Source organism: Ochlerotatus camptorhynchus, unplaced genomic scaffold (assembly GCF_037179485.1).
Source record: "Ochlerotatus camptorhynchus isolate MF236.1 unplaced genomic scaffold, CSIRO-AGI_Acam_v1.1 ptg000022l, whole genome shotgun sequence".
Classification (NCBI taxonomy): Eukaryota; Metazoa; Arthropoda; class Insecta; order Diptera; family Culicidae; genus Ochlerotatus; species Ochlerotatus camptorhynchus.
In genome coordinates, this window is record NW_027040514.1 from 5,825,840 (window position 1) to 5,839,481 (window position 13,642).

General features: G+C 40.5%; 2 protein-coding genes across 8 annotated transcripts in view; one reads left to right on the plus strand and one right to left on the minus strand.

Moving 5' to 3' along the window:
• Nucleotides 1-13,642, minus strand: part of Cbp53E (Calbindin 53E) — a 302,857-nt gene that overhangs the window by 287,398 nt on the left and 1,817 nt on the right. For 3 of the 7 annotated variants that reach the window (XM_065227721.1, XM_065227676.1, XM_065227684.1), the window contains exon 2: nucleotides 3,485-3,955. The gene's annotated coding sequence lies outside the window, so the exon portion shown is untranslated. The remainder of the gene's footprint in view (nucleotides 1-3,484; nucleotides 3,956-13,642) is intronic. The other 4 variants (XM_065227714.1, XM_065227707.1, XM_065227700.1 and 1 more) reach the window with 4 other exon arrangements.
• On the plus strand, nucleotides 8,059-10,662 carry LOC135704804 (uncharacterized). The gene has a single exon (XM_065226315.1). The coding sequence runs from the start codon at nucleotides 8,059-8,061 to the stop codon at nucleotides 10,660-10,662; it is 2,604 nt and encodes an 867-aa protein (XP_065082387.1).

Below are 13,642 nucleotides of genomic sequence, written 5' to 3' on the forward strand. Positions count from 1 at the left end.
TTAATCAATGAAACACTGTCTACAAAATAATCATTACACTTAGATGTAATAACTTGTTCTGACTGTTCTAACGTGCCATTAAAAGTTATGGATCGCGGAATGCAATTACTACGTTTTAATAAAAATTTCAAAATTTTCCATAACTCTTTGCTGTTGTTTTGATGCTGATCAATCTTCCTTTGAACATATTCACAACGAGGTTTCTTTATCGATTGTGAATACTTATTATACGCGATTGTGTGCCTATTCCAATGATTGTCATTATTTGATCTACACAACTTTTTGTTCCATTTCTTCCATTTCCGTTTAAGACGCAAAAGATCCAAATTGTACCAGCTGTTCGAGTTTTTCAAAGAAACAAACTTTTGCTCAACTTGATTTCTTGGTACACGTTTTCAAAGCGTTCTTAAGAACAGCTGTAGATTCATCTAAGTTACCGGCCACGAATGGAAAATCCACGCTCTTCTTAACAAGATTCGAATCAGCTTGCTTCGAATATTTCCTCCAGCAGTTCAATTTTACAAAATTATCGTTATCGTTAACATGGTCTAAGATATTAATCACTAAAGTCTCATGATCGGTTATTTTCAAGTCAGTATCCGTAACTGAACAAATGGAATCAAAATTGGAATAAACGTGATCAATTAAGTTCTACTGTGCCTAGAAATACCGCTTGCTGTAAATTAAAAAAAAAACTCAGCTAAACGCTTCAAATGATTCGAATTATGGTTATCACGCCAATTAATATTAAAATCATCAGCTAATATATTTAATTTACTAGCCAGTTCTCTAAAACTTCAACAAAACGGTGGTCACTAGAACTGGGAGAATGATACAAAACACCATAATTACCCATCTTCATGCCACGTACATCTGTAATGCCCAAGAACCAGTTGCCATCAATAACTTCGTTGGTACGAAGGGTGAATTGAACTGATTCTTTGACATAAATAGCAACACCCCAGTGTGTCTAGAATGTGATAAACAAGCAGCAACACTATATTCCGGAATACTATATTGATCAAAAGCTTCAGTTTCTACAATATGAGTTTCAGATAATAAAACCAAAAGAGGACGTTTTTCCTTAAAAATCTGACGTAATGCTACGTAGTTTGTTGACAACCCCGCAATATTCAAATTCAAAAAATCGAAAGGATTCACATTCCTGGAACTTGGCTTCTATTTACCGAAACGCAAGCTGCTTTTCTTCTGATCAAAAAGTCTTTTATAGACTCTTTTGATTTAATCACAATGACCGGACGAGTCTAACGATTACTCTGTTTGTTACTGTTACTGTTACTAATATTTTTACTTTTACTTGCACGACTATGTCTTTTTACAACAACCGCAAAACTCGCATTTTCTTGAAAAACATCATCATCATGATCACTATTACTAATTTACGTTTTTTGCGTCCGGTATTTTGGTCCGATTCCGACTGAATCGTCCTAGATACAATGCGCTGGTCATTCGTTACAGCTAATTGTTTTTCCGCTGTAATTTGAAAAATGAGTTTTTCATATTGTCCAATTTCTCATAAATTAATTTTTGAATACCATTTACATTTCGGCTAATGTCTACCACCCCGCTCTTTAACGCAGCATGCCAATGCCAGTGATCGAGTCCGAGAGTTGAAATACATTCTTCATCTCTTCCTCTATCCTTTTGACGTGCGAGATGAGATCGTTCTGCTCGTCGCAACTCTGATCAATATAGACAATGATCACACTTGAACAGAACATTTGCATTGTCCGTGATAGGCTTTGTCTGAGTCCGCGTAAGTGCAGTGCATTTGCAATGAAATACACGAGCACACTTACCCACACAGATAACCGGCAAATCACTTACCAACATTCCCAAATAACATATTGCACACTCTGCCTTATCTATCCACCTATACACATAAACTTTACATGCAACACTACAGAGACACAAGTAAAAACGAACGAAAGCAGAAATTTACAATGTCACAGCTTACTAAAATGTAATTGCCTAGAAGTTCTCCTCAGAATTATCTTGAATTAATTCTCAGAATTCTCTTCCGAATTTTCCCCAAATTCCTCAGGAAATAACCTTGGTAATTAATTTTCGTTAAAGCTTACTTTGAATCCAATTTATAAATTCCAAGGAATTCTACTCAGAACTATTCGTAATCGATTCGTAATGGAACATTTGTTAACTTTTTTCCATTCAATATGTCAACGATAATTAGTAATGCTACATCTTCAAATCAATAGAGTCTCGGCTTCGTAAAGGTTTTTTAACAGTGGAGTCTTACCAATATAAATTTTTATGAGGATCCAGATTTTTTGGGTGCATTTACCAGTTATTTTTGAAAAGCTTGGATCGAAAGTCGGTTTTCCAAGCGATATGTATATGTAAAAACATCATTTTCATTTTTCGCTAATGGACGCCAATCTCGACACCAAGTGACTTTTCCAAGACGGAAAATGCCTGAAATTCCAGTCACATCACAAAGATTAAAATTGAAAAATCTCTCGCGAACACGTTTCACCCTCCAACCGACCGTGAATCAACATGTAGAGAATCACTTCACTTTCCCGTCGCAATATGGATACGAATGAGCAACGCTTCGTACCAAAACCTACATGACCTGTAGGGGAGAACGGTCCACAATGCATCCCGGGGGCGAAAAAGGCCTCACGCGGTTTTTCATTACTTTCCCATTGCACATTCTGGGATTTTAGGTGCCGAAATGCTAGCAAGTACTGACCTACCAATGATGCACGTTAAATCTCCGAATTGATAATGGGAAAGTTATGAAAAGCCGCGCGGGGACATTTTCCCCCAGGGGTGCGTTTTGGCCTGTCCTACCCTACCTTGTATGTAATCCCACCGGCTGGTTGCTTGTTGGACGGAAAGCCCCAGAAGATAATGGATTTTCATTGGTTTGACGTGACATCGTGACAGGCTTTCCGGAGTTTTTTTTTTTTTTTTTTAGTCTTTATTATAGAGATTTTTAGCCTGGGGCTAGTTCATCTCTTACTTTCCGGAGTTGATTTTCTCGGGAATGGAGCAGATGCCAGTCGAAAACAACGTTCTAAGAGAATGAGCTGTTACACCACATAACACGAGTGACACACGGCAACCTCATCATGATGACAAAAGTTTCTTTTTCGAAAAAAAAAATCGTTTTTCAATTTCCAACTTTCAAGATTGAATCGCAGTTGATTCCCTAAGACGGATATTCCAATTGCGCAGCACAAAATCCCATAAATTCTTTGTAATTCATCTACGGCTTCACAGCCAAGAAATATGAGTGATATAAATTCTCTGGAATCCATTAATGTTGGCAGTCCGAAGCGAAATGGGAAATCCATTGGGTACCGAGGAAAATCCCTTTCAACAACCGCTGCAGATAAGGAGGCGCCCGAACGCAACAATAACATTACATCATGGAGACGCCCGGCTGTTTACTCGCTTCCGTCGCCCCCATCGATAATCTATATTTACCAAAACTTACCTTCTTTCTATCCGCTCCGCTCTGTGGCTGCGGCGACGACGACAACGACGACTCGTTCCACCCGAAAAGAAAAAAAACTCGTCCTAGCCTTGTAATATGTTTATGTTTTTCCCTAGTTTCTTCTTATTCTTCACCTAGCTGAAATTCAATACACCGGCACCATATGTGAGCAAACAACACGCAAAGGAAAGAGAGCCTGGAAAAACAAACCACAGCAGACTGGGTCCTGTGGCTGAACAGACGTCAACGACAACAACGACCACAGATCGTAGTCGTAGTAGTCGTGGTGTTTGATTTCTTTTCCCTCCTCTGCCGGGTTGGGATTTCCCTTTCACTTCCTTCCCACAGAGCTACCACATACACACGCACTTTATCGGTAAAAAAGAAAGCTTTCCACGTCGGGTCGATTGTATCGCACTAACACCACCACCGCGCCTCTTGGGGGAGCAGAGGGTTTCTTCTTCCTCTATCCTGGAACGGCCGGGATGAAGATGCATGAAAAGAAACGAAAATGAGAACATAAATTTCTGTGTGTAATCTTAACAGCAACAAAAGCGCATAGCAGCAGGCGACGAAAATTCCTGGTAATTGAAAGGACCAAAATAGAGACAGAAAAGGTAAACATAAATAATGCCCTGTGGAGCCGTTTAGCACGTAGTAGACGGATATTTCGGCGTGACGCACAACTGCGTTAATTGCGGTAATATGCTGGCTGTGGTGTTGTTGCTTTTTTCTTGTATGATTAAAGTATTTCATTTTTAAAGTGATTAGATTGAAACTACAGTAAATTCTTCGTTACTCGAAATTGTCCCTAACTCGATGCAAATTTAGACTACATTCACATTGAGTCGATAAAGGCGGAGCTACAAAGCAAGACAATGGTGGGAGGTGGCTGGGTTTGATCAGGGAACATCTAGGGGTTTGCTTATGAGAGTTTTGAGATCAACGAGAATGTTGTCTGGAATTTATCACTTTAGTTGCAACGGTATTTTAAGATGGATTCCAAGGGAATGCTTTGGAGAGTTTCAAGGGCAGTCCAAAGAAAATCCGAGTACAGTTTCAAGAGAATTTTCTGGTAAGTTTAACCAAACGCTAATTTGCGGCCGGATTCCTCTGGTGGGAAATCGTAAAAACAGCGATATCACCTTCAAAATTATGTAAGTAATTTCCAATGCTCTGTGAAAATCAGGCTGTTAAGAACACAATAAGGAGCAAGAACTAAAAATATTCGGAAAAAATCATCGAATTATCTTAACTCTTTACTACTTTTGCATTTACTTAAAGGCGCTCCAATGCGCTCAAAGAATAGATTTTTGTTGGACACAGCTGAATCAAGCAGACACACCAATCTACTCGAAGGTTAAATTTTGTCAGAAGCAATTAGATGTAACATCTATTAAGAGACGCACATACCCATTTGGAGGTTAAATTTTGTAACAACTAATAACGTCTAGCGTCTACGGAAATAGATTTTTATCAACCCTCAGAATCTCAGTTCAATTTTGAAATGTGCCAACACCTAGTGGGAGCTGATTTTATATTAGACCCAAAATCATTGAAATACCCAAGGGGTAGATCACTCCACACACCAATCTTGGGTCATCTTTTTTGTCAGTGTTGTTACGATACCACAGGGCAGGCTCATTGGTAGCGAGGTGAGTTCCGTACCACCCAAGATCTGGCAACCAGCAAACGTCAAACAGAGCATAGCCGGTGACGTGTCACTCAAACGTCACTTCAGCAAAAAACAACAATGTGATCGTGAAAGTGGAGTAAATTCGAGAGTAAACTAAAAGTCAATGAAATCGAATATAATAATAAGTAAATCCTACCTAAAGCTTGTAAATCTAGATTTGGTGAACTATTGTCAAGTGAATTTAATGAAATTATCAACCTAGGTAAAATTATATACATTTATTGCCTATTTACGCGCAAAGAAAATCCTAACCCTAAATTTATTATAGATAACTAGTTCTACTATTAGTACGGCTGGATTTATACCAATTGCTTAATATTACAAACCTAAGAGTAAGTACTTAATTAAACTTATCCTAACATGCGAAATTTGTAAAACTTAATCAATATTTATAAAACCTAGGGCAATTTGTTGCTAGCGATAATTCACGTTCACATAGAGTTTCGGGTTTGAACAGGAAGAACAACACGAAAATGTAAGTGAAAACCTTTATTTAAAATCCATTAAAACTCAAACAAATATACAATTACAGCTTTGAAGCTGCTTATGCTGCTATCAAAACTTGATAAGTTCTTTAGTGGGAATGACACTGATGAAGACTGCACATTGTAGTCGAAATACGTATCTGTCATGGATACAAAAATTAATTAAGTGGAATTAAATGGAAGATAAACCCTTTTGCTGTTTTATTTAGCATTCCGCTAACAACCCAATTTCATTACTTCAATATCAAAACGTGTTTACGTCTGCCCGAAAATCTATCCGAACAATCTTTAAAGATTTTCCGGAGGTTCTAGTCGAACCGAAAAATGAGCGACAGTAATGCAAAACACTGTGCCAAATGCGATCGGCTGGACACAGCAAACCATCTCGTTGGATGCGATATGTGTGAGACGTGGGTGCACTTCGACTGCGCGGGTGTTACGGACTCCATCGCCGATCCGGATCGCACTTGGAAGTGTGATCGATGCCGATCGCTGGAAGATGATGTTGTTTCCCATTCGAGGACGTCCGTCAGTCGCTCGTCTATGAGTAAACGCTCGACCCGAGTAGAGCTAAGCCTGCAGATGATTGAAGAGCAGAAAGCGTTGCGGATGAGGAGAATCCTAGAGGAACAGGCGGCTCAAGCAGTAGCGCGAAACAAGCTAGCCGAAGAGGAGGAGCGGTTTTTGAGGCAGAAGTACGATCGCTCATGACCGAAGCGGATGATGCGGAAGAAGGAGCCAGTAGGAAATCAAGACTGAGCAGTCGAACTAGTCGAGAGAAGGTTCGATCGTGGCTTAGCAGACAGGAAGACAGCACAGCACAGCAAGTGACAGTAGTGCCCTCCAGTAGCATGAAGTCAACGGTCGTAGCCACAGAAGCAGTTCAACAGTCTACAATTCCAGCTCCTATCACATCAAGTCCGATCACGTCAAACGTTCCCGCCATAGTAACTTCGGATCCAGCGTCAACTTCAACGCCAAATTCAGTGGATGGTTCCAGAAGCGTGAAGCGTTCATTGGCAACGATGGTACCTCAAATTCCGATTCCAGTGAGGTCAGACGGCAGCTTCGTATCACGCACCGAAATCACATTCGACGTTCCCCAACGGCCTCTGGTAAGTTCCTCCTTGCTTACGAGATGCAATTCTACTGTCGGGATCGACACTTCAGCTACGATGGATGGTCCGCGGAAAGTCAACAGTAGTGCTCCGCCTCCGAATATAGAAATTCACCCTATGTCCAGTAGTCATTACCCACGAGTTAATAAAGATCCAATTAGTGGGAGTAGGGCATCGGGATGTGGTGATTATGCCGTCACATTTCCCTCAAGTAGTAGGCCAATATTGCAGGATAGCATAGTAATTACAAGCGTACCACAAGTCTCTTCTATAAACTATGGGTGTACGCCAATTGTTAGCTACAATTCCGCATTTCCGACCGCAGTATCAGGGCAGAGTCAACCGTTCGCTACAAGCATTCCGGCACAAAACTATAGTAGTAGCGTCGCCTTTCAAAACGTTGGTACTAATCCAAGAACGTCATTAGTCACCGGGGGTCAAGGGTCATCCCAGAATCCCGTCTCATCAGTACCACTGGTACACTCCCGACCAGTGTTAAGTTCCGGTTGTCAATCAACGTGGATCAATAACAATCTGGCCAGTACGGATGTCGGTGGGATACAATCGGGAAATGTAAGTCACATCCCAGTTCCATCGCAGCGTGAAAGAACGTTTGTCAACAATGGGGGGGCCCCAGTAACTTCTAATGGGACGGTGCCACCTGCATACATCGTTGATCCACTTCAGTTCGAGATTCCGGTGACGCAATCAGCGGCGGGCTCAAGAGATTCCCGCATTCCCTGGTTTAGCCAACAACCACCATCTCAACCGCAACATCCACAACATCAGCATCCTGTCGATCCAGCTAGAAGTGGGCCATCTAGTGGACAACTTGCAGCGAGACAGGTGATGCCACGAGAGTTGCCGAACTTTTCAGGAGATCCTCAAGATTGGCCGCTGTTCTATAGCTCGTTTTGGAACTCTACGGAAACATGCGGGTACACAGACTCCGAAAACTTGGCGCGATTGCAGCGCTGTTTGAAGGGGAATGCATTGGAAGCAGTTAAAAGCCGATTGCTGATGCCACAGTCGGTGCCCTCTGTAATTGATATATTACGGAGGTTGTATGGTCGACCGGAAATTCTGATACATTCTCTCCTCCAAAAATTGCGTTCAGTTCCCTCTCCGAAGACCGATAAATTGCAGTCACAGATAACCTTCGGTCTCGCGGTGCAAAACGTTGTGGACCATATGTCTATCGCCAATCTTCATGACCATCTGTGGAATCCGACACTGCTTCATGAGCTAATAGAGAAACTGCCATCTCAGCTCAAAATGCAGTGGTCCTATTACAAGAGCAGATGCGCTTATGTCAACCTGGCGACCTTCAGCGCTTTCATGTCCGAACTAGTGGTGATGGCTTCGGACGTTACGCTTCCAATAGACGGTCTCACCATGAACGCGAGATCCATCAAACCGGGGAAGGAAAAACCGAAGCTGTATGTACACTCCGAGGAAACGAAAACTGGACAAGTAGTGGACTACGACAAGAAGCCGTCAGTGGAGTCGATGAAGAAGACCTGCACGTACTGTGCCTGTGCGAATCATGAAATCGTGAACTGCGTACAGTTCAAGGGACTCGATCTGGATGGGAGATGGAAGGCGATCAAACAAAAGAATTTGTGCAGAAGCTGTCTCATACCACATCGGAAGTGGCCCTGCCGTTCTAACAAGGAGTGCGGCGTCGATGGATGCAGAGTTCATCATCACAAGCTACTGCATTCAACTAGGAATCCCTCGCAAAACAGAGTGGAAGCAGGAAGCTCGTCGCGGTCTACGAATAACGTTGTGCACCAAAATCTCCACTCTTCGGTTGCATACTCTTTGTTTCGATATTTACCCGTGACTATGCATGGTAACGGTCAGCAAATCAACACCTATGCTTTTCTGGATGATGGTTCGTCGTCTACCCTCCTTGAATCCAGTATTGCATCGGCGCTGGGTATCACGGGGCCAACCGACAACTTTTGTTTGAGTTGGACCGGAAATATTTCGAGGGAGGAGAAAGGATCTCAACGTGTAACCGTGGTTATCTCTGGCGTTAGAGAGAAGTTCAAACTCAGCAACGTTCGGACAGTGCAAGAGCTTCAACTTCCAAGTCAAACAATGCAGTATGAAGAGTTGCAGCAGACCTACCCGCACCTGAAGGGTCTGCCAGTTCGCAGTTATACGGAAGCTACGCCGGGGATCATTATCGGACTAGAACACGTTCGACTTCTAACTTCGTTGCGAGTACGAGAAGGTAAAGACAACGAACCTGTGGCGACGAAGACGCGCCTCGGATGGTGCATTTTCGGAAAGAACTCCGGCAATGATTCCGTGCTGGAACAATTGAATCTGCACCTTGATGGTGATCCCGATAATCGAGAACTACATCTGTGGATGAAGCAATTCTTCGCAGTCGAAGAGTCCAGCGTTACCATAAAACCGGAAGCTGAAGAAGATAAGCGAGCGTGGAAGATAATGGAAGCTACGACCCGAAGGGTGAATGGCGCTTTCGAGACGGGACTTTTATGGAAGTACGATCACATCTGCTTCCCTGATAGCTACCCAATGGCGCTACGTCGGCTGAACGCACTGGTCAAGCGATTGCGAAAGGACCCAATCCTCGAAGCGAAGGTGAGGGAGCAGATTGCAGAGTATGAAGCGAAAGGGTATGCACATCGTATCACGGCAGACGAGCTGCAGTCTACGGATCCCAGCAAGGTCTGGTATCTACCTCTAGGTATTGTGCAGAACTCGAAGAAACCGGCCAAGTTACGGCTGATCTGGGATGCCAAGGCTCGAGCTGGAGGAGTGTCTTTCAACGATATGTTGATGAAGGGTCCGGACCTTTTGGTGGCGCTGGTAGCAGTACTGTTGCGTTTCAGGCAGAGGGACATTGCTATCGTCGGCGACATAAAGGAGATGTTTCACCAGCTCCGCATCCGGGACGAAGACAAACAATCACAGCGTTTCCTTTTCTGCCTTGAACCAGGATCGAATCCACAGATCTACATAATGGATGTCGCCTTTTTCGGTGCGACCTGCTCGCCTAGTCTGGCACAGTTCGTGAAGAACGTGAACGCGAAGGAATTTGCCGAGACATTTCCCAGGGCGGTGAATGCAATAATTCATAACCACTACGTTGACGATTTCTTGGATAGTGTAGACACGGAAGAGGAAGCTGTGGCGTTGATCAACGAGGTGAAATACATCCACTCTCAAGCAGGGTTTGAAATCCGAAACTTCTGCTCCAATTCGGCCGAAGTACTGGCAAGCATCGGGGAATGCAGAACACCACAGGAAGTATCCATGAACTTGGAGAAATCGACAGACTCGGAGCGTATACTGGGTCTGGTGTGGAGGCCAAAAGAGGACGTCTTCACCTTCGATATGAGCAGTCTCAAGGAAGAGATCAAAACGTTGATTAGCGGCTCAACGGTCCCAACCAAACGGCAGGTTCTGCGCACTGTCATGTCGTTATTTGATCCGCTGGGACTGGTTTCGCATTTCGTCGTGCACGGAAAAATCTTAATGCAGCAGATCTGGAGATCCGGTACCGATTGGGACGAACCTATTCCGGAGGAATTGCAGGATAAGTGGCGGTGTTGGTGTGAGTACATGCAGCGCTTGGAAGAGGTGGCAGTACCGCGATGCTTCTTCAAAGGAGTGAACAGCTCCGCTCTCGAGAACGTCGAGGCACATCTATTCGTAGATGCGAGCGAAGTGGCTTGCGCAGCAGTTTTGTATCTTCGCTTCGTGGACAACGGTTCTCCTCGATGCGCGTTGGTGGCGGCTAAAACAAAAGTTGCTCCGCTGAAACCCCTTTCCGTGCCACGTCTGGAGCTACAAGCGGCGATTGTTCGGGGAGCGTCTGTCGACCACCAGGAAGCCTGATCTGGACGTGGCAGCGACGACGAAGAAGGTGGCGGTGAAATATAAGCGAAATCCTATAAATAATATGTTTTGAGCCTGAAATTGAAACTTAAGACTAAAAGTCTCTTGTACAAAGTTGTTCCTTATAGTTAGGCCCTCATTTTTATGACAATGAATTCTAGGGTGGTTCCTATTATCATTAAAATCAAAAATCTAACTTTTTTGTTTGAATAAATTAAGGTATACATTTTTCGGCAAAGTTATAGCTGAGCTAATTTCAAGCAAATTTGTGGAAATTAACTTTTTTGGCTGATTTAGAGCCATTTCCTTGAATTGAGTTAGGGTGGCTCTTAAAAAACCTGATCTAGTTTTCTTATTTTGAATTTATTGGCAAAGGTATCTGCAAATAACTTTTAGATCTTAAGAAGGCGCAAATTTTTGCTCCGCAAAGCTTGTCAATATCTTTCGTTGATCAAGAGTTATTGACGTTTTTATACTAAAAATATGCACTTTTCAAATGTTAATATCTCTGGTTGGGGCAAACAAAAAAAAAGTTTTTTTTACGGCATTTGAAAGGGCATATGTTATTCTCAATAATATGAAAAAATTGAGGTATGTTATTTTTTAAACTCGTATAAAATCAATTTGAATTTATTCACAATTTTTACTATATATGGGTATATCTTTTTTATTAGAAGAGATACAGGCAACAAATTCAGCTATGAAACATTTGTCTTAAAGAGTTTTAAAAGTCTTTAGAAGATGACTTTCATGATAAATTTCAAATAAAAAAGTTATTGGCAAGAGATGGATTTCATAGGGTCACTCTAATGACAAATTACTAAAAAATGTGCTAGTACATTTGTTTCAATATTTGGATATTTAGTGTCTTGGAAGTAGTTTTTGTTCTTAAAAATTCCCCTCTTTTGGTGTTTGCAAACGTCAGGGTGGTCTTCAAATTAGGGAATTTTTTAAACTAACTTTTTTGTTTTACAAAATAAAAACATGTTTGTAGCAAAGTTAGTTGCAAGCAACTTTGTCGAAGTAATTTTTTTTCTATATCTTAACGTTCTTATTTTAGAGTAATTTTTTGGAGTTGACTTAGGGTGTTCCTGGAAAAAATAGTTTTTTAGCAATAACTTTTTTATTTGAAATTTCTCATGAAAGTTATCTTCTAGAGAATTTTAAAACTCCTTAAGACAAATGTTCTATAGCTGAGTTTGTTGCCTGTATCTCTTTTAATAAAAAAAAAGATATACCCAAATTTAGTAAAAAATATGAATAAATTCAAATTGATTTTATACGAGTTTAAAAAATAACATACCTCCAATTTTTTCATATTATTGAGAATAACATTCGCCTATTCAAATTCCGTAAAAAAAAACTTGTTTTTTGTTTGCCCCAACCAGAGATATTAACATTTGAAAAGTGCATATTTTTAGTATAAAAACGTCAATAACCCTTGATCGGCGAAAGATATTGACAAGCTTTGTGTAGCAAAAATTTGCGCCTTCTTAAGATCTAAAAGTTATCTGAAGATACCTTTGCTAATAAATTCAAAATAAGAAAACTAGAGCAGGTTTTTAAGAGCCACCCTAACTCAATTCAAGGAAATAGCTCTAAATCGGCCAATTTAAGAGATGCAAAAAAGTTAATTTCGACAAACTTGCTTTAAATTAGCTCAGCTATAACTTTGCCCAAGAATGTATACCTTAATTTATTCAAACAAATAAGTTAAATTTTGGATTTTATTGATAATAGGAACCACCCTAAAATTCATTGCCATAAAAATGAGGGCCTAACTATAAAGAACAACTTTGTACAAGAGACTTTAAGTCTAAAGTTTCAATTTCAGGCTCAAAACATATCATTCCACCTAAATCTGTATTCAGGACCACTGTGCATTGCTGCAATGGAAGCACTCTGCCCCCCGTTGGCGATACTGTCATACAATAAATCCACTTTAAGCCTCTTCCGTACTGATGGTGGAAGCTTATTGAATAGGGCAAGATATAGTGTTTATTGTAATGTACCTTTTCACTATAGTTTTAAGATGTATTTTGTGATTTTGTTGTTTTTCAATAAATTGTAGCACTTCTCAAGTAACATAGCAAGTTATATCGAGGTTTTAAAGCATACTCTGCCGTTATACGCATAACTGTCCCATGTTCTATGCAGTCTTTATGCATCGTAGGACTCTTATGCGTATAACGGCAGTACTACAAGTCTAAATCATGGTCTACAAAACCCTCTTAAACCACAATTGTTACTTGGGTTCTGATCGAAATGATGTCTGAGTCAAAATTGTTTGGAAAAGTTAAGTAATTCTGGGAAAAATATACACGGTTATTTTTTAATAGTAATTTTGAGTAATTCAAAAAAGTGTTAAACACTGAAATATATCAAAAAGTACATCTTCAATATTAATAATTTATTTATTAAATAAAGTACACGAAAATGCAAACTTTAGGAGTATTTAACTTGGTTTTTCATATAATTTTTGCACTGCGAATGGTTAAGAATGTCTCATATATTGTTTCCTGTGTAAAGATTACATAAAAAAGGCGTACTAGCAAAAATTGACAAAAAGTTCTTGTTCAACGATGTTTGTTAATTTTCAATTGTCCAAGGTTTTAAATGTTCCAAAAGTTTACATTTTTATGAGCTTTTTTAATAAAAAAACATGGAGAACTTTTTGAACAATTGGGGTTTTTTACACTTTTTTTTATTTTGTATCGAAATTACTAAGCAAAAATACAATGTATATTTTTTTCCAGAAAACCTTTATTGTAATCTGCAACTTTGTCTCAGGCCTCATTTCGATCAGAACTGCCATTTTCGTGCTACAATTTATTGAAAAAAAAAAATAAAAATACACTTTCGAAAAAGAAATTCGACATCCACAATTGCCGATTTTTTTAAAAATCTGGTTGATTGTCCATAACTCACAATTATACATAGTTCTATGCAAATCGATCGGAAGGTCGAGTTTTTCCAATTC